Source organism: Hevea brasiliensis, chromosome 4 (assembly GCF_030052815.1).
Source record: "Hevea brasiliensis isolate MT/VB/25A 57/8 chromosome 4, ASM3005281v1, whole genome shotgun sequence".
Classification (NCBI taxonomy): Eukaryota; Viridiplantae; Streptophyta; class Magnoliopsida; order Malpighiales; family Euphorbiaceae; genus Hevea; species Hevea brasiliensis.
The window spans coordinates 9711306-9735912 of record NC_079496.1 but is presented as its reverse complement, the minus strand read 5'-3'; the positions used below and the strand labels follow the sequence as shown (position 1 = coordinate 9735912).

Genomic DNA, 24607 nt, shown 5'->3' with positions numbered 1-24607 from the left:
CACTTTTTATCAAAGACGATTCATAGGCTGATTGAAACTTTTATCACTTGAAAGGAAACCATAAAATACATGAGCATGACAAGTACCAACAGTTCTGAATGATAGACTTGAATTTTTGAGGTATCTACATAAATGTTTTGATCTGACCTCATGTTGGACTATTATCCATCACATTTATTTGAATTTTCCTGCACTTAGTTTAACTTCCCATTGCAGGAATTTCCTCATCAGTATCAATCCCAACCCAGTTTATTAAAGCAAAGAGGAACTCCCTGAAGCTGACCTTCCCATTCCTGTCCCAGTTCATTTCCCCTGCATTGGTTCACAGGAATCACTAGAAGATGGTTAAAATAACTTACTATCGGTACAAAATCATTCTTAGAATTATAGCATGTAAAGGAGATTAATACTGAATCGGAACTTGGTGATGTGGGCAGGTGATTTCTCCCAAGAGGCCTCATTCAAAGCTTTGAGCACATCTTTCTTGCTCGGCTTTCCATCACCGTTCTTGTCAAGAAATAAGAATGCTTCAACCAAAGTATCAAAAGTGGCCTCAAGCTCTGGTGAACCCATCTTTGACGTCTGAAACAAATCCACAGGCCATCAAATATGTTGAACAGAAAACCATACATTTAACAAAATTGATGCTAGAAAATATTGAATAAGACAAAGTTCGAGTTTATCCTCGACCTGGCCCAACCGCAAGTGCACGGGTCGTACAAGTAATATAGAAAAGATATCGTTCCCACGAATAGTTGTGTTAATGATCGAATTTTTGATATAAAAATTGACTAATTTAAACTATTTTTGAAATTAAAGTAATAAATTGATAGATATTTAAGTGTGAAATCTATATATGCAAAATTAATAATCTATTCAACAATGTAATGATTCAACGAAACTTGCGTCAAATTAAAATAAATGAATTAAAATATAGCAAGATTTAAAATGGCAAGCAATTAAATTCGATTAGAAATTAACAATGATAAAAGGGGCGATTCCGGAGTTTGGGAGTTCATATTCAAGTTATTTTGGGATTTTTAAATTGGTTATCAATCTTATGGAATTTACGGGTTTTAAGGAGATTAATCCTTAAATCCTTTGAATACTTTTTCGAGTGAGACGAAGAGTGCCTTAATCAATCTAATCCTACTTTCGTGGAGTTAAAATTTATCAAGACATATTAAGTTTCTTAATTAATCTGTAAATCCTCTTAATCCTTAGTCTATTTTTAAATCTAAGTTAATTAAGTCCAATTCCTTAATTATCTATCATAAGGTTTTCTCCTTTTGGTGCTTCAACCATAGATTAAGAACAATACTTAATGAGATCCTACACTAAGCATGTCATTGAGCATACAAGAAATGAATAAAACTTCATTAAAACTACAAAATATAGATTACCTAATCAAAATTCACAAAATATCTCAAATATTACATCCTAACTCCAGAATCTAATGAAAACTACTCACTATCCATAATATTTACAAGAAATTATGAGTTAATATGGAAATAAAACTTGAGTCTATGCTAAGAACTAAGAAACCCAATACAAGAAAAGTGTGAAATAGGGAAGAAAAGAAGAAGAAGCCAAATCTGATCCAAAAAAGGGAAGTGGTGCCCCCTTGCTCTGTTTTCTAACGTTTTCTCTGTCTCTCCCCACTTTCTTCTTCTTTCCTCCTTTTTTTGAAATGGGATAAGGACTTATTTATGTCTTTTTTTGACAACTAGCCCTAAAATGGTGTGTTTGAGGTGAAGTTCACGTGAGGGAATCTTCTGCCAGCTCATTATGAAGAGTTGCACATGTTATGCAAGTTTCTTATGCAGATTCCATGCAAAATTGGTGGTTCCAGGTGTTTTTCGTGATGTTGCATAAGCTATGTAGGTTGGTTGTGCAGTTTTTTTAAGCTTTGGAGACTTTATAAAACTGCATAAGTGGACTGTACAAATTATGCAGGCCCTTATGCAGTTTTCGGCAGGTTTTGGGCTCTCTGTGTGAAGCTGCATAAGCAAGGAGTAAGTCTGCATAAGTCATGCAGTGACTTATACAGATTTCGGCGGGCTTGGAAAATTGCTTCTTCTCCCTGTGTAGAACTGTATAGCTTATGCGGCAAGTTATGCACATTTTGGCCACTTTGCATTCTTCAACTTTCAAGCTTTGTTTTTGACATCTTTGGCTATAGGAATCACTCCTCACTAGCATAATTTCTTTTTAGTCCCTCAAAAATACCATTTTACCTACAAAACAAAACAAAAATTACAATTTAATCCAAGAATTGATAATCATGGAAAATTATCTAAATAATTAATAAAATTAGCTAAAAGCAGCTAACAAATAAATAAAATGGCCACGAAATTAAACATAAATGACTATGCAAAATGCATGTATTAAATACTCTCAAACTCAAATGTTTGCTTGTCCTCAAGCAAACTTTAAAATATAATGCAATTTTTTAGGGGTGCCTTGTCCAAAGAGCTATGAAAATCACCTATTAAAGTAACTTAACACCAATAATCCATATACCCATCCTTCAAGATGAAAAGAATCTAATGCTTATCCAAGCTTTCACCGCTTAGCTATCAAGTCAATTATCATCCAAAATTCTCAAACCAACCAATCAAAAGAGAAAGTCATGCTCAAAAGGAATTCTAGAACAAGCAATAACCAAAGTGTCTCTATGATGGAATTTAATGAGTGAATGAATAAATTTCCAATCCCATAAGCAAACTTCTTACTCCTATCTCCACCAATATAGCAAGTACTATCAAGAGATCAAAGGTCTTTTTAGGAATGTAATGGGGCTATAGGATTCAAAATGTGGTTAAGAAGGAAAATGGTAAAAGGAATTCAAAGCATAAGAATATTTTCAATCTTGAAAACATAAAGTACATATATATATATATATAAAGAGGTGAGAGATATACAATGGGAATTTTTTTTTTCAAATGCTAGCATATTTTACAAAATACATAAAATGGAGGGACATTTTGATACTTTATACTTGTATCTTATATTTTCTTTTGATAATTGTCCCTAAAAATGCCACCCCCAAACTCATTTCCTTTAATTATTTTGGGTGGATTTCTTTCAATTTGAATGACAATAGTGAAAAACACATATACTAGCACTTTTACAAGATGACAAGCATTTCTTCTCCCTTTCATTATTTTATATATATATATATATAGCATACCTAATATTATAAATAATTATTCTCATGAAAAGGATTGGAGTGCTTGGTTCATTGGCTAGGTAGCAATAAGGGTTTCAAGAAAAATTTAGAATACAAAGGCTCAAAGGGGTTTACAAGAGTTAGTTGTAATAAAGGGAAAGTTAAAAGTTTAAAATAAGAGGTTTGCAATAAAAGAATGCCTAATCATCTTTCTTTTCAAGTACAAGCTAGTATTTCGCCTTGAAAGGTTTAGAAAATTTATTCTAGGATTGGTGAGACATCGCTTGACTACCTTTTATCCAATAACTCCCTCTAAACACTCTAATGTCTAAAGGACTAGTTGGGTGGCTTTTTGGCTAAGAAGATATAGGCAAGGGATAAACACTTCAAGACTTTGCATCTCTTAGAAAAATTTCAATCCACAAATCCAACTTAAGGTAAGTCAAATCACTCTCATAGGCAACTTCTCATTACTCAAGGGATTTGGCAAAAGATTTTATTTCATGATGCATGATTCCTAAAAATGAGCAATGCATTAACTAAATGGAAGAAATCTATTTGTGTGCAATGTTTACAATTTCTAAGTGATGTATAATGTGTATGTGAATGTGTTATGTATATGTATGTATGGATGTCTATGTAAAATATTTACAATATATATATATAAATGGAATGGGATGAGATGTTCCTATACTCAAAATGTGAAAAATGTAGCAAAAATCAAAATGCACACCCCCAAACTCAAAATTGGACATTATCCTCAATGTCTAAGGCAGTACAGCATGAAAACTCAAAGCAAAGAGGAATAACCAGGAATAGTTAAATTTAAAAGCAAAAAGAAAGAGTTACTTGGTATAGAGTAGTGTTTTATCATCTAAAATGTGAATTTAAAAGATGATGGTAATGCATAAGAAAGCTGCACAAGTTATATAGAATAAATACTTTGCAGAACAGGTGCATAAGGAGACTGCATAAGTTGTGCAGTTTAGCATGAGTTGCATAAGGGACGGAATAAGTTATGCAGAATAGTTGCATAAGGAGAAATATAAGTTGAAAAGCAGCTACATAAGCAGTTTCATAGCCTGTGCAGTATATTGAATAGCTGCAGCATAATGATATATCAAGGCAAAACTTGAAAACACTTGCAGAGGTATGTAAATATATACAATGTATTGACAAGTATGCATAAAGGAGCAGCAAAGGCAAAGAGAAGCAATGAAAAACCAATGGAATAGCCGTCCAATTGTATTTCAAGAAAACAGAATTCAAGACAGACTAAAATTGGTCCAGCACATCTAAAAAGAAAAGCTCCTAGAAGTTGAATAAGAGCAAGATAAAAACTAATCTATTTCTATGGTCTTGCCCTTATCCAAAGGTGCTGCTAGAGGACTGGATAGAGCTGGCTGCTACTGAAGGGGTGGTTCTGGAGGAGGTGATGGAGGTGGAGGTGGCATACCCAGAAAAACCATGAACTGCTTCATCATCTCTTTCAACTCTTTCTCCTTGTCTCTGGTCTCCATAACAAGATCAAAGAGTTGATCATGACGATCCTTAAGGTTATCAAGACCAAATTCAAGCTTCCTATCCATAAAATATACATCATCACTAAGCCTCTCAAGATAAGTGAATAAGGCTTTAGTGTTGAAGGGAGGAGGTGCTGTGGAGGAAGAGGGTCCAGCTGCAGATGGTGTTGGCAGTGCAAATTCTGCTGGGGTATCCTGTGTAGATTGAGTAGGTGGTGCAGGTTCAGCAGAAGGCTGTTGGACTGCTGGTGTAGATTGTGCCTCTGGTTATGCAGATGGTCTTGTCTCTGCTACTGGTTGTGCAGTGTCAGATAGTGGCAAACTGAATCCAGTCTTGTATAAGTAAGAAGCATCAAAATATAGAGTGTCTAAACGTGTTGGTAGAGGATGCTCTTCCGGATCAAAACCAAATGTTTAGCTATAATAGTTATAAACCTACCCATGACTATATCACCTACAGATTTGGTAGCAATGTGCAACATATGTTCACAGAAGAAGTAACCAGAAGATACTTTGACTTTGAGAAAAGCATACCATAGCATGAATAAGTCAGATTTTCCAACAGCACCAGAACTAGTCCCTCGGCCTAAGATAGTGTTAGTAATAAGCCTATGGATAAATCTAAGTGCTGGTTCTATTATTTGGGAGGTCTTGGATCTACCTGCATAAAAACCCTGAAATTGGTTTATAATATTTCTCCAGAATTGAATAGCATTCCAAACACCTTTATTTGCTACCTCTATGCCTGTATATGGGACCCTAAATAATCTATCAATAGCAAACCCAAAGATACTATGAAATTGGTCTAATGATAGCTCTCTATTTTGCCCTAAGCACCTAAATTTCATAGTTGGCTTGTAATCTATCTCATGCAGTTTCATAGTAGCGAAAAATGAGGAAATAAATACCAAAACTAGGGTTGGATAAACTAATTCTTGTTTATGCACAAATTCCATCCAACCTTAACCATCAAGGTAGGCAACAACATTATCAAATAAACCAACAGATTGGAAGGCATCTGCAGAAATGTACCTAGTGGGTTGCACTTTTCTGTCTTTTAGCCTCTTAAAAGTTGCCTTATGGGTTGGATCAAGAAGAGGCCAAGGTAATTTAGATACCTGTGTTGCCGCTGCTGAAGGTTACTTCTTACTAAAGGAGGGAGATTTGGTTTGTGGGGTAGAGGTAGAAGCATTGACCCCTTGTCGTGTGGAAGCCGAAGTTCTAGGGTTGTTAGGTGGAGTAGCAGGTGGGTCCTTGCGTTTTATGGGAGGTGGTGCAAAATGGGAGGTGGTGCAAATGCGATGGGTCGGGTTGATTTAGACCATATTCTCCTTTTATAGGTGGATGTAGGAGGAGGTGGAGGGGTTTATTGTGGAGGAGAATCGGGATTGGGGGCTTGCATAGCGAGGGGTGTGACTTGGAGAGGAGAGCCTTGAGGGGAAGGGGGAGGCATTTCCATAGTAGTAGTGGTCGATGATGGTAGGAATGGAGGAAGGAAGAAGAAAATAAAAGAGATAGAAGGGAAGTTAGGGTATCGGTCGGCGAAAAGGTAGGGGGGTGAGGGATCGATACCGAGAAAAATGAGAAGGAGGGTGGTTGTGAACAATAATGACGGGAAGTGGGAGGTGGGAAAGTAGGTTGTGTGAAAATTTTGATTTGCACAGGATATGCGAATTTCTGCATAAGGGGAAATAGGTGTGCATAACTTATGCAGGTACTTATGCAAGTTTCGGCAAGAATGGGGATTCTGAAAAGTTAGTTGTGCAAAAGTGCATAACTTATACACACACTTATGCAAGTTTCGACAGAAAAGGAATCCCAATAAATTTGGTTATGCAATAGTGCATAAGCTATGCACTTGGTTATGCGGAATTCGGCAGAAATGAAAATTTCAGGATTTGACGTTATGCAAGAGTGCATAAGTTATGCATGCACTTATGCAAGTTTTGGCAGAAATGGAAATGACAAAAATTGTGGCGGTGTAGAATTGCATAAGTTATACATGCCCTTATGTAGTTTTCGACAAGAAATGAAATGGCAAAAATTTAGTTATGCAGGATTGCATAAGTTATGCAAGAGCTTATTCAGGTTTCGGTAGGAATGAAAATTAAGGCAAAGTGAGACCTGAAAGCTGCATAAGTTATGCAGTTACTTATGCACATTTCAACAAGATTCAGATTACAATAAAAAATGCTTTGCAAGCTTGAAAAATACATGAGAATGAAGAAATGTAACCCTGTGAAGCATAAACCATGAGAAATTATCATAAAAAAACACATCAATATATGCAGAATCCATCACAATTGCACCATATAAGCTTGTAGAAGTAAGTTCTGCATAAGAGACATTTGTGAATTATGCCATTTCAACTCAAACCCTGCAAATTAATATTCTAGCACATTAAAGCTCAATAAAAATCTGTACAAAGTCACACTTATCCACAAAAGAAAATAGGCTCTCCAAGTTATGCGAATAAAATATAACATGTGCACATTGAATCACATAACCCAATTAAGTTCAGAACTACTAAAATGACCCACTTACCATCACATCAACATGATAGGCACAGATATATAAAAGATACATGCCCAACCTCAACAAAGAAGCAAATAACATATGCTGCAGACCCTTTTTGCTGAAAAATTTTTCTGCATAAGCCAAGAGGGGTCCTGCACAGGAAGCAATGAAAATAAATCAATCTTGGGAGAGTTAATGGATAAACTATCAGATTAAGAGTAACTCCCCAGCAGTGCAACAACCTTCATCCATTGAAATACATCTACAAAAGACAAAATTCAACAATGTCAAAAATTGAATTTAGGGAGATTTAAGACAAAAACAAAAGTAATGCAAATAAAAGTGAATCAACAAAAGCAAAATAAAAGAACTTGGGGTGCCTCATAAGAGCGCTAATTTATAGTCCTTAGCTGGACTCTTCATGCATTTCACTAAAAAGGAGTGTGGGATCAGAGAGCTTGTAACAGCTTGCTCCCTTTATTGGGTCTCCAGTTATGTAATGCTTCAATCTATGCCCATTGACCTTAAAATTCCCAGATTTTTCACTCCAAATTTCAATTGCTCCATAAGGGAAAACTTTAGAAACTCTTTATGGACTAGTCCACCTTGATTTAAGTTTTCCTGGGAACAATTTCAATCTTAAGTTGAACAACAAAACTGAATCACCTTCTTTAAATTCCTTTTTCCTAAGATGCTTATTATGCCAAACTTTAGTTCTTTCTTTATAAATACGGGCATTTTCATAGGCATCCATCCTCAATTCTTCAAGCTCATTAAGTTGCAATAGCCTCTTCTCACCAGCTTGCTTGAGATCAAAATTCAAGGTCTGAATGGCCTAATATGCTCTATGCTCTAGCTCCACAGGTAAATGACAAGACTTACCATACACCAACCTAAAGGGTGTAGTTCCTATAGGGGTTTTGTAAGCAGTCCTATATGCCCATAAAGTATCATCTAGTTTGACAGACCAATCTTTTCGAGAATTGCTCACTGTTTTCTCCAAGATATGTTTGAGTTCCCTGTTAGAAATTTCAACTTGTCCTGAAGTTTGAGGATGGTATGGGGTAGCTATCTTATGCACTACACCATACTTCCTCATTAAGCTCTCAAATTGCTTATTACAAAAAAGTGAACCCCCATCACTAATTACAGCCCTTGGAGCTCTAAATCTACTCAAGACAAATTTCTTCAAGAATTTTTTTACTACCTTAGCATCATTAGTTGGAGTTGCAACAGCTTCTACCAACTTTGACACATAGTCTACTCCAACTAGAATGTATTTGTTACCATATGAAGGAGGAAATGGGCCCATAAAATCTATTCCCCATACATCGAATAATTCCACCTCAAGAATATCATTTAGGGGCATTTCATCTCTTTTCAACAGATTTCCACTCCTTTGACATTTATCACATTCTAACACAAATTTCCTCACATCCTTGAAAAAGTTTGGCCAAAGAAAACCAGCTTGAAGAATTTTACTAGCTGTTTTAGAGATTCCAAAGTGTCCTCCATAATCAGAAGCATGGCAATGATGCATAACACTCTCTATCTCCTCATCAGGAATATATCTTCTTATTAAACCATCACAACATCTCCTAAAGAGTAAAGGATCATCCCATCTATAAAATTTTGCCTCATGGAAAAACCTTTTCTGTTATTGCAATGTCATTCCTAGAGGTAAAACTCCACAAGATAGATAATTCACCAAGTCTGCATACCAAGGTAGTTTAGCAACAAGAGAGAAAAGTTGTTCATCCAAGAAAAACTCATCAATAGAGACTGCATGTATTTCTTTATCATCCAATTTCAACCTACTAAGATTATCTGCAACTACATTTTCAGCTCCTTTCTTATCTCTAATTTCCAAATCAAACTCTTGTAGCATCAGAATCCACCTAATGAGCCTAGGTTTAGCCTCCTTTTTATGGACTAAATACCTAATAGCAGCATGATCTGAAAATACATTTACCTTTGAGTCAATAATGTAAGGTCTGAACTTTTCCAATGCAAAGACAATTGCTAAGAATTCCTTTTAAGTTATTGCATAATTTGTTTGAGCCTCATCCAGTGTTCTACTAGCATAATAAATAGCATAAGCCCTTTTGTCTTTTCTTTGACCAAGAACAGCTCCAATTACATAATTGCTAGCATCACACATAATTTCAAAAGGTAGATTCCAATCAGGCGGTTCATGATTGGTGCAGTAATAAAAGCTTGCTTCAATCTATAAAAGGCATCCAAACACTCTTGGTCAAATACAAATGGTGTGTCATAACTTAACAAATTAGACAAAGGTTTATCTATTTTAGAAAAATCCTTGATAAAGCATCTGTAGAACCCGGCATGCCCTAAAAAACTTTGAATTCCTTTGACATTGGCATGAGGAGCCATCTTCTCTACTTCAACCTTGGCTTTAGCAACCTCTATTCCTCTGTTAGACACCAAATGTCCAAGCACTATCCCTTCCTGAACTATAAAATGACACTTTTGCCAGTTTAACACAAGGTCAGTATCTGCACATCGCTACAAAACTTTAGAAAGGTTAGCCAAGCATATGTCAAATGAAGATCCATAAACAGAAAAGTCATCCATAAAAACCTCCATTATATCTTCAATGAAATCTGAGAAGACTGCCATTATGCACCTTTAAAAAGTGGCTGGTGCATTACACAACCCAAATGGCATCCTTCTATAGACAAAGGTTCCATATGGACAAGTAAAAGTAGTTTTCTCTTGATCATTTGGATGGATAGGGATTTGGAAAAATCCCGAATACCCATCTAAATAGCAAAAATAAGAATGCCTAGCTAGTCTTTCTAACATTTTATCAATGAAGGAAAATGGAAAATGATATTTTCTAGTGGTAATATTTAATTTTTTGTAATTTATGCACACTCGCCAATTAGTCACTATTCTGGAGGGAATTAATTCATTATTTTCATTTTTGACCACTGTCATTCCACCTTTTTTTTTGGGAAAACATGTACTGGACTCACCAAAGTACTGTCTGAGATAGGATATATGATCCTTGCATCAAGCAACTTTAAAATTTCCTTTTTAAAAACTTCTTTCATATTTGGGTTCAATCTCCTCTGATGTTCAATAGATGGCTTATAATTTTCTTCTAAATTAATTCTGTGCATGCAAAAGTATGGACTTATTCCCTTAATGTCATCTATGGTGTATCCTAAAACTTTCCTAAATTGCCTTAACACTCTTAATAGCTTATCAACCTCTAAAGTGCTCAAGTTTGCATTTACAATTATTGGATAAGTATTATTAGGGCCAAGAAATTCGTACTTGAGCTGAGAAGGAAGTTGCTTAAGTTCTACCTTTGGTGCATCTTCTTCTTTGAATGATGGTTGCTTAGATTCAACTTTTTCCTTCTGTGTGAGTTGAAAAACTGGAGCAGAAATGAATGGTGGACTACCCTCTAAATGTTGAGCATATGCAGCCACATGAGGGTTGTCCTTGTCTATGCTTCCTCCATGAACCAAGCAATTTTCAAGTGGATCTTCCGGACATCTCTTTTTGAAGTGTTCTTCAACCAGCTCATCAATGATATCAATTCTCAAACAAGTATCAGCTTCAGAATGATGCTTCTTCATGGTGTTATTAATATTGAAAACCAATTGATCTTCACCAACTCTAAGAGTCAATTTTTCTCCCTTAACATCAATCAACACTCCTGCTGTAGCTAGAAAGGGCCTTCCCAAGATAATTGGGATATTAGAATCCTCTTCAATGTCTAAGATGACAAAGTCAACAGGTATATAAAACTTCCCAACCTTTAGAGGCACATTCTCCAAAATCCCTTCAGGATACTTAATTGATCTGTCAGCTAATTGAAGAGAAATGTGGGTTGGCTTAATATCTCCCATATTGAGCTTCTCATAAATGGAGAGGGGCATAAGGCTAACACTAGCCCCTAGATCACATAAAGCTTTTGTAGAACACGACTCTCCAATATGACATGGAATTGAAAAACTTCTGGGGTCTTTAAGCTTAGGAGGAAGTTTCTTCTGGAGTATGGCACTACACTCTTTTGTCAAAGCTACAATTTCATGGTTTTCAAGTCTCCTCTTGTTTGAGAGAATTTCTTTTAAGAATTTTGCATAAGAGGGCATTTATGAAAGAGCATCAATGAAAGGCACATTTATGTATAGCTTCTTCAAAACCTCTAAGAACTTTCCAAATTGCTTATCAAGTTTAGCTTTTTGAAATCTTTGTGGAAAGGGAAGTTATGGTTTGTAAGGCTCTAGAGGTATATACTTATCTTCCTTCTCTTCAATTTTCTCTTTACCTTTTTCTGCACTTTCTTGTTTTTCACTTTCTTATTTTTCACTCTCATCAATTTCTTTCTCATTTTCTCTCTTCTCACTTTTTTCACTCTTCTCATTGTTTACAACCTTCCCACTTCTTAAAGTAATAGCTTGACACTGCTCTCTTGGGTTTTCCGATTAACTTGGAAGTTTTCCAAAAGACTTGGTACCTGAGGAAGATGCTTGTTGTGTAATCTGATTTTTCAACATTCTGTTATGTGTTTGCATCTATTCTAGCTTTGCTTTCATCTCTCTCATCTCTTCATCATGCTTAGTTTGGTTAGCAAGAATCTGTTATAATAAAGCTTTTGTGGTGGAACTTTGCTCTCACTGTTTTGGTGGAGGATTAATGTTTCTCTGCTGAAAATTAGGCAATGATTACCTATTTTGCTGATATGGAATTCCTTGTTGCTATTGTGGTTGAAGATTCTGATTTGGGACTTGATTTTGCTGATTTTCCCATGAAAAGTTGGGATGATTCTTCCAAGCTGGATTATAAGTTTGAGAGTAAGGATTCCCTATTTGTTTGTTTCTATAATTGCCAACATATACAGCTTGCTCTCCATAGTCTACTCCACAGCTGGTAGTTCCTTCTGCATAAGCAACTTATTGTGAACTTCCAGATGATGATGATGAACTAACCAACATACTTAAATCTTCCATCTTCTTTGTCAAAACATTTGTAAGTGCATCAAACTTTGCATTAATCATGTTAAATGGATCAAGGTCATACATTCCAGTAGCTTGCCTATTTTGAGTTGGAGCTGTTTCTCTTGGACTACTCCAAAGATGAGTATTCTTTGCAATTTTCTCCAATAGCTCATAAGCTTCATCTTCTTGCTTCATAATAAATTCTCCTCCTGTTTGAGCATCAATAATATCTCTAATTGCAGGAGTAATATTGGTGTAAAAATTTTGGTTTATCATCCATTTTGGAATGGCATGATGTGGACATTGTCTCTCTAATTCCTTCCATCTCATCCATGATTCATAGAGAGTTTCATCTTCTCTTGGTTTGAAAGCTGTCATTTGATTCCTCAATTCTTGAGTTTTTCCAGGTGGAAAATATTGTGCAAGAAATGCATCAGTGAGTTGCTCTCAATTTGTAATAGAGTTGTGAGGTAAAGAATCAAGCCAATTCAATGCTCTATCCTTCAAAGAGAATGGGAATAGCTTCAATCTTGCTGTATCATCAGATACTCCAGGTTGTTTTTGCATATCACAAATCATAGCAAACTTCTTTAGATGTGTGTGTGGATTTTCGGAAGAATGTCCACCAAATTGGAAATTTTGAATCATTTGAAGAACCCCAAAATCCATCTTGTAGCTATTTGCATCAATTCTTGGTCTTGCTATACTCTCTGTCAAGTCATCAAAACGAGGAAATGCATGATCCATCATATTTTCCCTAGGCACATTAGCATTTACAACCTCTTCACCTTGGGCTGCATTTTCATTGTTTTGATCATTTCCAACATTACTACCACCAATTCTAATTCTTTCATCAGCCATTTCTGCTTCGATTTCAGTTACTCTCAAGGCTTCTTTCCTTTTTCTGGTTTCTTTCTTGTTGGCTTTATAAAATTTCTTAATTTCAGGATTAAACAAAAAGGATGTGTCACTTGTGCTTCTAGCTCTTCTCATAAAATATTAAGAGTACCTAAAAAGAACAAACAAACACAAAAAAAATGAAAAGATAACAAAAAAAAACCTATGAACAACTAAAATAATCAAAAATTCAATCTTAAACAAACAACTTCCTAGCAACGGCGCCAAAAACTTGATGTGGCCCAACCGTAAATGCACGGGTCATACAAGTAATATAGAAAATATATCGTTCCCATGAAGAGTTATGTTAATGATCGAATTTTTGATATAAAAATTCACTAATTTGAACTATTTTTGAAATTAAAGCAATAAATTGATAAATATTTAAGTGTGAAATCTATATATGCAAAATTAATAATCTATTCAACAATGTGATGATTCAACTAAATTTGCGTCAAATTAAAATAAGTAAATTAAAATATAGCAAGATTTAAAATGGCAAGCAATTAAATTTGATTAGAAATTAACAATGCTAAAAGGGGCGATTTCGTAGTTTGGGAGTTCATATTCAAGCTATTTTGGGATTTTTAAATTGGTTATCCAATCTTATGGAATTTACGGGTTTTAAGGAAATTAATCCTTAAATCCTTTTAATACTCTTTCGAGTGAGACAAAGAGTGCCTTAATCAATCTAATCCTACTTTCGTGGAGTTAAAATTTATGAAGACCCATTAAGTTCCTTAATTAATCTGTAAATTCTCTTAATCCTTATTCTATTTTCAGATCTAAGTTAATTAAGTCTAATTCCTTGATTATCTATCGCAAGGTTTTCTCCTTTCGGTGCTTCAACTATGGATTAAGAACAATATTTAATGGGATCCTACACTAAGCATGTCATTGAGCACACAAGAAATGAATAAAACTTTATTAAAACCATAAAATATGGATTACCCAATCAAAATCCACAAAATATCTCAAATATTACATCCTAACTCCAGAATCTAATGAAAACTACTCACTATCCATAATATTTACAAGAAATTCTGAGTTAATATGAAAATAAAACTTGAGTCTATGCTAAGAACTAAGAAACCCAATACAAGAAAGGTAGGAAATAGGGAAGAAAAGAAGAAGAAGCCAAATCTGATCCAGAAAAGAAAAGTGGCGCCCCCTTGCTCTGTTTTCTAACGTTTTCTCTGCCTCTCCCTACTTTCTTCTTCTTTCCTCCTTTTTCTGAAACGGGATAAGGATCTATTTATGCCTTTTTTTGACAAGTAGCCCTAAAATAGTGTATTTGAGGTGTTCACGCGAATGAATTTTCTACCAGCTCATTATGAAGAGTTGCATAGGTTATGCAAGTTTCTTATGCAGATTCCATGCAAAATTGGTGGTTCCGGGTGTTTCCCGGGATGTTGCATAAGCTATGCAGGTTGGTTGTGCAGTTTCTTCAAGCTTTGGAGACTCTATGAAACTGCATAAGTGGACTGCATAAGTTATGCATGCCCTTATGCAGTTTTCGACAGGTTTTGGACTCTTTGTGTGAAGCTGCATAAGCAAGGAGTAAGTCTGCATAAGTCATGCAGTGACTTATGCAAGTTTCGGCAAGCTTGGAAAATTGCTTCTTGTCCCTGTGCAGAACTGCACATCTTATGCAACAAGTTATGCACATTTCGGCCACTTTGCATTCTTCAACTTTCAAGCTTTGTTTTTGACATCTTTGGCTATATGAATCACTCCTCACTGGCATAATTTCTTTTTAGTCCCTTAAAAACACCATTTTACCTACAAAACAAAGCAAAAATTACAATTTAATCCAAAAATTGATAATCATGAAAAACTATCTAAATAACTAATAAAATTAGCTAAAAGTGACTAACAAATAAATAAAATGGCCATGAAATTAAATCTAAATGACTATACAAAATACATGTATCAATCTTGAATACACTATGAGGAGAGGAGGAAGGTTCCACTAGGAGATAGATGAAACACAGAAGAATGATGAACTCAATGAATTGCATCCCCCGGCTCCCATCAATGTCACATGAATGAAATAGATCCTCAACCTCCTGCTCTTTTAAATTGAGTTGTAGTTTCTGTAAACATCTTTTGAGTTCCTCACGGTTGCATCTTCATCTATTAGATAGAGTTACTTAGAGTAAATATACAGCTTAGTCCATTACAATACCTCTGGCAACATGAAAGAAACCTTGTTGAAACTCACTATGTTGTTCAAATACACCTCTGATGTTTTCCAGTCCCTCTTTGAACTGAGAAAACCTCAAAATTATGCTGTTAATAGATTTAAAATTTGCATGCCCTGATGAACTTTTCATGACTTCAATCATCTTCTTTTCAAGCTTTGCATCCAACCTCTTGTATTTGTTTTGTGAACCACAATGGCAAAACAACCCTAGTATTTTGGATGACAATGACTTCAGAGAAAGGCAAGAATGAGATGTGCCTTAAAAAGGACACAAGGATGAATCAAATATAGGCTCAGCAAAGGAGAGAAGATGTGCATGTAATTACATAGTTCTATGGCATGGTAAATTTTACGTACTAACATATGTTAAATAGACAATCTATATTTGCAAATATCTATATTTTTAGTGTTGATAAACAATGAAAATTCTCCATATCTATTGAAGAATTTTCTACTAAATTAATTTATATAAGAGGATATTGTCTGTCGACACCATATTTTGGCTGATCGCTGAGGTCAAGGGACTTTAAATTGACTCCCAGCCGACGTCCTTCGATCAACAAATGACTTTTCCAAACACATCGATTGCTTGATCGTGAAATAAACCGATCCTACACTTAATAAATTGTTTTCCGATCTCTTATCAGAGGGGTTCGAGCTAATTTCAGGTCTCCATACCCTCCAGTCTTGCCTCCCGATCTCTCTCTTTATAAATATTGTGGAAAGTCGTTTAGCTAATGCTAGAATCAGGTTCCTCACTTATATGTCTTAGATATTCCTTAAAATAAAGTTAAGGTTTCTATCCGATTTAATAATGATTCTGATCTTAAGAATTTGAGTCAAGTCTTTCCAATTCTAATGTTCTAAAGTTATACCTGGTGTTTGGTCATAGCTTAGTCTGATCTCATGCTTACAATGTTTTTCCAACCTCTTATACTTAGATTAATAGTTGCTTTTAAGTTCGATGTTCTAATATGTTCAAACAATCAAGTACTCATACAATTGGGATGCTTTCCGATCTCATCAAGAAATTAAACAAAAGAGAGAACTTCATTTCATTTCAAAATAAAAATTTACAAGTCATTCGGCTGGAGGGTCTCCCCCAACCTGTTTTCTAAGTACATCATCATCTCTCTCATTTCCTCTCTCTCTTTTGGGCTCCTCGTCGCTCTTGTCTTCGGCCTCTGGGGCGAGCTCGTTCATCCAAGAGAAGTCTTCTTTAGGATACCATTTCTTCAACTCGAACATAAGGTCATTATGGGCGTTCACATAAGCCCGAGCCTCCTTTGTAGTGCTCTCCTCTTCCTTAGCTTAAAGCTCCTCATCCTTGGCTCGGAGCTCTTCCTCCTTCACCCAAAGGTCTTCAGCATAACGAGCGAGATCGATAGACCAACCAGTTGAGAGTCTTCAAGTTCTCATTCCACCTCAACAATCCTCTCCTCATAATGCTTCATCTGATCCTCCATTCTAGCGATGTAGTCGTTAGCAGAGGAGAGCTGAGGTTGTGCAGCAGAGGCATCTTGGACCGCCTTAAGGATCTCTTTTTTCAAGCCGTGGGCTTTCTCTTTGAGTATATGCTGGTTTGCAATGGCCTCTAAGCCTAAGCTCATTGTCTGAGCTAAGATATCATCAAAGCTCTCCTCTGCCAACCGGTTCCGATCTTCTTGGAAGCAAATGGAAGCTCCCATGACTTTGGCCAGGCCGGGATTCCCCTTAGTAGAGCGGTTCCTTTCCAATGATTGGATCAGAAGTTGTGTGCCCCAGGAAAGTGTCCTGACCGTGGGACCAGAAGACTCCCCTTCTACATTGGAAGAGGTCGGAGGAGGAGGGGAAGGTGGAAGCTCGATTTATTGAGGAGCCGGGGCGATGACCTCTACCTCAAGGATCGGTTGCTCCTGAGACCGGGGAGGAGAGCTCGGCACCTCTATTGATTCACGACGAGGGGTCTGAGCATCAGCAGTGGTAGCCCCCTTCATCGCCCTCACTTTTCTGAAGACCTCCCTCTTTCGTTTACGGCTCTCCTTGGAAGCATCACCGCCCGCCATACCGACACAAAAAAGAAGTCAGTGAGTTCGCTAAGATTCATAGACTAGAGATATGGGTAGTACCAGGGCCGAGGTCAGAGAGCTGAAGCTCGTATTCTTCGTCAGTGATCAGCTGCATCATCCAATACTTCAGTTTGGCCATCACTGCGTCTAAGCAAGAGAATTTCTGAGTGGATGCCTGAGACTTTAACTCTTTCACCATGGTGTCTTCGTCCTTATTTAAGGTAATCTTTTTTGAGATCAAAGTGACCAGGTGTTGCCAACTCCATGGGATGCCCTCAAAGTTGTTCCGAATCTTTCTCCTCAAAATGAAGAACCAGTTCTTCCAATTCTTCAATAAAGAAGGGAGATCGGTAAAGAGAGAACAATGGGGCTTAGCTTGGAAGAACCAGAACTCATCATCCTTCCTTTGGGCGAGCCTATGCAGCTCGACAAAGACTTTGGCCGTGGGTTCCAGTCCCTTAGCTCGACAGAGGCCCCAGAAGGCTATTAGAGTCCACCAGGAGTTTGGATGCACTTGGGCTACCGAGACATGGTGGAATTTTAGGATGGCCTTATAAAATTTGTCCAAGGGAAAACAGAGCCCGGCCTTCAGTTGCTCTTCATACACCATGATGAGATCACCCTCATCAAAGAAGTGGTCAGCCCGATGATCGCCATGGCATTTGATCAGTTGAAAGGAGTTGATCCACAGATTGTACTCTTGGCTTATAGATTGGAGATCGGTTTCTCTCAAGACTGAAGGCAACTCATCAATTGGCAAGTTGTCTCTCCTCAAAGATGCCCCTCGCCTCCGTCTGGCAGCCGAACCAGTTATAGGAATGAGGGCTGTGCTGGTTTGACCACCCGATCTAATCACGTCGCCTTCTTCCGAGGTCCACGAAACGTGGATAAAAGACGGACTCGCAGCTCTCTGACCCTCGACGCCACTCATTTTCAAAGAAACCAAAGAAGTTTAACTAAGAAAAGGATCAAAACCCTTACCGAAATGTGATCGGTGCCAGAAATACTTGAAGAAATGAGAGAATTTTGAAATTGCTAGCAAAGTGCTGAAAGTGACATAAGGAAGCAATCGATTGACCCTTCCCCTATTTATACCCGTCTAAGCATTTAATGCTCACGAAGTCCCAAGCGGCGCTTCAGTTAGTGGAATTGACCGGCTTTCCTGACACGTCATGGGAAGGTTCCAGAAACACAATAATAAAATCGAATAAAATGAGATCGACTAGCTGGGGTTATCGGATTGTGTGAATTTTCAGAGCCGCAGATCGGCTAATGACGATTTAGTTAGAGATCAGATCGGATATGCACATCAGAGATCGAAAAAATAACCAATGCAATAATTAAATAATAACCTTCAAATAAAATTTCATTTCATTTCCAAAATGTCAGATTACATCATTTGGGCGATCTCAAGAGATCAGATTACATCATTAAGAGAACCTTTAAAGGTCAGATTACATCATTTGGGCGATCTCTAAAGATCGGCGCTACATCCAACCTAGTAAGGACCTATATCAAAGCCTAGTCTTGTGGCTGAATCAAAAGATGTGTTTGATCAGAAAGCCCGCCGTAAGTGTTGGATAGATGTGCAGCTTAGATGGGGTGATTATGACTCTCATGATGGTAAGCGGAGACATCGTTGATGTCATCGACCAGAACCGAGCTGCAGTTAGGACGCCTGATGTGGTGAGGAGCCAAATGAACTTCAAAAGGCGGTCACCGATATTAAGATCAAAATTAGCAGTACTCGTGCCCGAGATCGGCCTATCAATTATATTGGTGGACCGATTCGAGATCGGCGCGATCGTCATTTTCGATCTTGGTAGGTAAATTAGTCCAATTCCCTCACTGTCATCAGATATTGTTCTCATGATTCTCCAATCACCGGGATCGTAAATTTTCAGTCGAGGAGCAAAGAAAACAGTCGAAAAAAGATGAAAAGCAATCACCATAGTCGGAATTGTTACCGGAGAAGTTAGAACAGGAGAAGTGGAGAAATGGAAGAAAGAGAAATAAAGTGTGGAGAAGTTTTCTCGCTGGTGTATATATATAGGGCCTGAGCATTTATTGCATACAGAAACCGAAGCGGATGCATCGGTAACTAAAGAATTAAGTACTTTGACTAAGGCAGGTCAGATAAAGAAGAAAGTTCTAGAATGGGAGAGATCGGGAAGCAATAAGGGACCCAATGTGAGAAAGATCGGAAAAGAAGAGGGATATAATAGAGAGATCGGAAGGAATAGAGATCGGAAAGCACGAAGAAGATGAGATGGTTTCCAACAACTCTCTACATAATCAGAGCCGAAGTAGTTAAAGCATTGCAGGCGTGATCAAATCTTCACCACATGCCTCATTTGCAGAATCGCCCACATTGCTGACAGACGCCAAAAATAGTTATGACAGTTCTGTACATCACAATGTCCACCGTTGATCATACTTGCAAGGACAAACCCGGAGCCCTTGGATCAAAAGCAGACGACAGGTCCAGCGCCTTTCATTCCCAGCCTTCGGATCCGTCTTGTAAGGCAAGATCCTGAGTCGTTGGATTAGGAAGAGAAAGGACGGATATTCTGAATAGGATCCCAGCCATCCATTTTGATTCTCTTTAATTCTCAGACATCGGATCATGTCCTTTGAAATTCAAACCTTCCGTCTCCCCAGGAGAGATCCTGACCCTTCATTAGAAGCATTCGTTCCCTATAAATACCTGCATGCAATACTGTAGAATGGACGGGCAAAAAAGGTGGTGGTGATTATAGTGGAAAGGCTCTGAAATCTAATTCAGTCTTGCTACTTTGCCATTCTGAGCTTTCGAGAAACTTCAGAAATAAGTTTTCTTAAGTATCTCCATTGAAGGTGCTTTGGACCCTAGAATTCTTTATTCTCAGTCTGTTCATTACTCTGCTCTACCATTTTTTAGTTTTGTCTTCATCACCCTAATACCAGCATATTAATCTCCAAGCTTGATCTCATTCTGATCCGGTTACCGTCGCTTCATGCTCAACTGCATTCTGACTTGGTTCTCATTATTTCAAAGTAAGCATTAGTCCCTGGACCATCAGCTTCCACCTCTACAAGATTTGTGGACACTAGAGTTCGCTCAAGATCCTCAACCTCCCACAGGTAAGTGTCTAGACTATTATTTCGCTGAATGCTCTTATTTTTTTTTAATTTTTCCATCAAGTTCAATAGCATTAAAGTCCCAATGTAGATTATTCAGGCCAATAGTTATTTTTCGATGTTTACTTCTTCTATTCATCCGTAAACTTTATTTATCCCTTTTCAGTTTTCATTTCCTTCGAAAATAGGTATTCTGGTTGTGGGCAACTTGTAGGTAACTTAATAAAATATTGGTAGAAGTATTTTAACGTGAAAGTTTTTTTTGAACAAATAAAAATAACTAAAGGTTGAATAATAAGATCAGAGGAAAAAGTTATGAGATCGGGCTACTAAACGAGTCTAGGAGATAGCATAATAGAGCGGGAATCAAGATAAGATCGGATTCCAGACTAGTAACCGAAAGAGATCGGATATAGCTAGCCAAAGAATTCTGACAAGGTAATCACCTGGGAGATCAGTGAAAAGTTCGATCTTATATCACGAACACTTTAAGAGATTGGGGGAGAGTTCTTACCTGATTCTTATTTAAATAAAATACGGAGATCGGAGGAGAGTTCTTATCTGAGATCCTTCATTTAAATTTTGAACCGAACACTTTAAGAGATCGGGGGAGAGTTCTTACCCGATTCTCATTTAAATAAAATACGGAGATCGGAGGAGAGTTCTTATCCGAGATCCTTCATTTAAATTTTGAACCGAACACTTTAAGAGATCGAGGGAGAGTTCTTACCCGATTCTCATTTAAATAAAATACGGAGATCGGAGGAGAGTTCTTATCCGAGATCCTTCATTTAAATTTTAAACTGAACACTTTAAGAGATCGGGGGAGAGTTCTTACCCGATTCTCGTTTAACTAAAATACGGAGACCGGAGGAGAGTTCTTATTCGAGATCCTTCATTAAAATTTTGAACAAACACTCTAAGAGATCGGGGGAGAGTTCTTACCCGTTTCTCAACCAAAACCTCAATAAAATATGTAGAGATCGGAGGAGAGTTCTTATCCGAAATCTCCCGCCTAAAACTCTTAATAAAACATACCTAGAGATCGGTAGAAACTTCTTATCTGAGCTCTCTTAACGAAATCAAAATTAAAATAATACAACTCCAATATACAAGATAACTCTATTTGACACCTATTCACTAAAGGGCCGTCTCACGAATTCGTGTTCTTGAGCAACCCAAAATAAGTGAAATATCGAACACTCCTTTATTATGCATAAAGGATTAACACCAACCCTATCCCAACCCTCTAATTATCTTTTTAATTTATAAGGAGCATAACATTAAATCTGTTCACCCTCACTGAGGGACAAGACGGGGTGCCTAACGCCTTCCCCGTCCGTATACGAACCCCGAACTTAGAATCTCTTTTTTCTTTTGAAGTGGCTTCCTTTTAATTTATTTTCACAAAATGGTTTTCTTTAATTTCCCTCAAAATTAGAGTGGCGACTTCTCACACTTCCCACTTCGGTGAAGAGCTTCGTCCGGGTGACCGCAAAATACGTTGCAACAGCTTGGCAACTCCGCTGGGGACTGCTTGGTTTTTTTTTTTTTTTTACCCTGGTTTAGAGGTCCAAGAATAGATTTAGTTATATGCTCATATAAATTGAATTCGTAATTAGAGGGGGGGGGGGGTTTAATTTGCAAAATTCGAAAATCTTGATATGTTGATTTGTTATTGTTCTAACCATTTTTGCTTATCTTATTTCCCACAGCAACTTTCGTAAAAAAAAAAAAAAGTAAAAATCCCCCACGAAGGGAAGAGGTAAATATGTCCCTTCACACACTGAGTACTTACACAATACCCTCACACACTTCAGCCCTATACCCAGGCTTTCTGACCTTTTAGGGAAGTAGGAGGGAGTCATGTAGCAGTACCCATGGGTTTTACCCTGTTAGTATCCGTGAAGGCTTCTGCTCAGATTGAAACTCGTTTCATCTACTGCGATACCCGTGAAATTCTCCCGTTAGTATCATGGTGATGGAATAAGGCTCTACTGTTTACAGTAGGGGCAGTTTGGGAACCTATGGCTTTTAGAAAATTAGATCTTGAGCTAAACTATCACAGTAACTGGAAGCCGTAGCAAACTACCTCATAGGATAGAACTATTCAATTAGGAAGCACTTACCCGGTATTAGGATTCTCCCTATTTTAGGACAAAAGGGACATACTTGCCCTCACCCTACTCTATTTCTGTTTTCTTGTGTTTATTAATTTTGAGGGTAATTTTGAATTATACTGTTAGAACGATCTACACATCTTCCTACTTTGATAGATGTGTAGGTATCGTCCCGCTAACGGTATAATTCAAAATTACCTAAATTTGTCCTGCTAACGAGTTTTCTCCCATAGGCATCACAGAATTAGGGTCTGTAAAAGAATAATCATCAATTTTAACATGGCATCCTCGAGTCAGTCGACAGAAGAAGTTCTTAGACAAGAATAAAATGCTAGATCATGGTCTAGACCACCTAATAGTTCAGTGTCCCCACAAAGTGATGTCACCGGGGCAGATACTAGCCTACTACCTCCATTAGACCCAAGTAAGGTCGAAATCAGAATGACCGGTCTCAAGGGTCTATCCAGTAGTTGAAAATCGCTTCCCGATCACGTCAAGGCAAAGTTTGAGGAAAAATATGGGAAGATTGCTACCTTGATACGGATCAAAGTCCAAATTCTGGCGCTAAAAGCCATGCTGTCAGTTTGGAATCCCAAGTATGGGGTGTTCTCCTTCAACGACATCGATACAACCCCCACTATGGAAGAATATCAGGCGCTGCTAGAAATTCCTTATGTGGCACAGAATCTGATCAACCTACACCTCGAGCATAAGCAGACTTGGAAATGGTTCGCGCATATGTTGGGGCTCCCCCCAGAGGAAGCAAAGGCAAGAGAAACTATCAAAGGGAACACACATGGGTGGTATTGGACCTACCTCAAGAAGCGGTTGGACCTGTACATCCAGGATGAACAGTGGGAGCAAGCTTCATTAGCACTAGCTTTGGGGATTTATGGCCTGATCTTATTCCCTGGGCCTTTGGGAATTATAAGCTGCAGTGTCACAGAGATGTTCTGGGCAGTAGAAAAGCAGAAGGTCAACCCAATACCGGTGATCTTTGTACATACTCTATTGACTCTTACTTATTGTCGACAATAGGGCAGGGGATCTATTAAGTGCTGCTCTCAATTGTTACACCTCTGGATCCTCAGTCACATGTGTCCTCTGGAGACAAAGGGGTTAACTTGGTACCCCGACCAGCCTCTTATCGAGAAAATGGCCAGGTTAATAATCAGCCCAAAGAACGAGCTGCAATGGCAAGAGCGGATTCTAAGCTTCAACAGTCACAATTACTGCTGGAGGAAATTGTGGACGTTGGGTCAATCTATTTTGTTCAGCACAGGGAGTAATTATTCGGTATCTTTGATCGAAGTGATCGGATACACGAGTTACATCCCCGCATTGGTAATGAGGCAGTTCGGTTCAACCTAGTCCGCACTCAGTATTGAAGAATACCATCAAGGTCATTTTTATCATGAACTCGGTAGCAAGGAAGAATTGAAAGTATTCCGCAAATCCTGGGAGAGCATCACTATGATGGAAAGATCACCTAAAGGGCTGGGTGCCATGAAAGATTACCTTAGATGGAGGGCCAACAGGGAGCAAGGATACCCAACTGCCGAGCCTACAGAACCTGAAAATAGCATCCCCCGTCAGAATGTTCTTTCAAAAGAAGCTAATGCTCAGTTGGTCAGCTCTCTACGAAAATCGGATGCCAAGAACCAGCAATTACTAGAACAGATAAGGCAGTCGGAGGACCGACATCAAATCCTCAAAAGGGAGGTAAAAAGGCTCAGGGAAGAAGCAATGACAAAAAAGGCAGAATTTGAGAAATAAGAAATGCGGTGGGAAAGGGAAAAGATCTCCCTCAAAGGCGCAGTAAGGGAGGCAGGAGTTCGGACTGACGAATTGAAAGAGAAAATGAAATACCAAGAGATACTCATAGAAGAGTATAAACAAGAAGGCAAAAAGAAGAAGCTCAAACTAAAGAGCAAGCACAGCTTGTCAATGATATTTTGAAGGAGTGTGCTAAGGAAAGAAAGGAAAAAGAAAGACAAGCTACTCTCCATCAGGAGCTGAGAGAAAATG

At 37.8% G+C, this 24607-nt stretch overlaps 1 protein-coding gene, 1 long non-coding RNA gene and 1 other non-coding gene across 3 annotated transcripts; 1 reads left to right on the top strand and 2 right to left on the bottom strand.

The window, feature by feature from the left end:
- Window positions 1–81: 81 nt before the first annotated feature.
- Window positions 82–15725, bottom strand: LOC110665907 (probable calcium-binding protein CML22). The gene is made up of 5 exons (XM_058146198.1): window positions 15710–15725; window positions 15306–15549; window positions 15032–15215; window positions 411–582; window positions 82–312 (listed from the first exon to the last, which is right to left on the bottom strand). The coding sequence occupies exons 1-5, from the start codon at window positions 15723–15725 to the stop codon at window positions 200–202; spliced, it is 729 nt and encodes a 242-aa protein (XP_058002181.1). The 3' UTR covers window positions 82–199.
- Window positions 1376–7369, bottom strand: LOC131179187 (uncharacterized). The gene is made up of 2 exons (XR_009148162.1): window positions 7240–7369; window positions 1376–2237 (listed from the first exon to the last, which is right to left on the bottom strand). It is a non-coding gene; the product is annotated as an uncharacterized LOC131179187 (long non-coding RNA).
- LOC131179575 (small nucleolar RNA R71) lies at window positions 12475–12581 on the top strand. The gene has a single exon (XR_009148466.1). It is a non-coding gene; the product is annotated as a small nucleolar RNA R71 (small nucleolar RNA).
- Window positions 15726–24607: the final 8882 nt, after the last annotated feature.

Bases quoted from the DNA above. Each gene is read 5' to 3' on its own strand.
- LOC110665907 (XM_058146198.1), bottom strand. The intron at 15,216-15,305 runs GTTTCAACAAGG...TAATAGATGAAG, and splicing joins GTATTTGAACAACATAGTGA to ATGCAACCGTGAGGAACTCA. The intron at 313-410 runs GTATTAATCTCC...GAACCAATGCAG, and splicing joins CATCACCAAGTTCCGATTCA to GGGAAATGAACTGGGACAGG.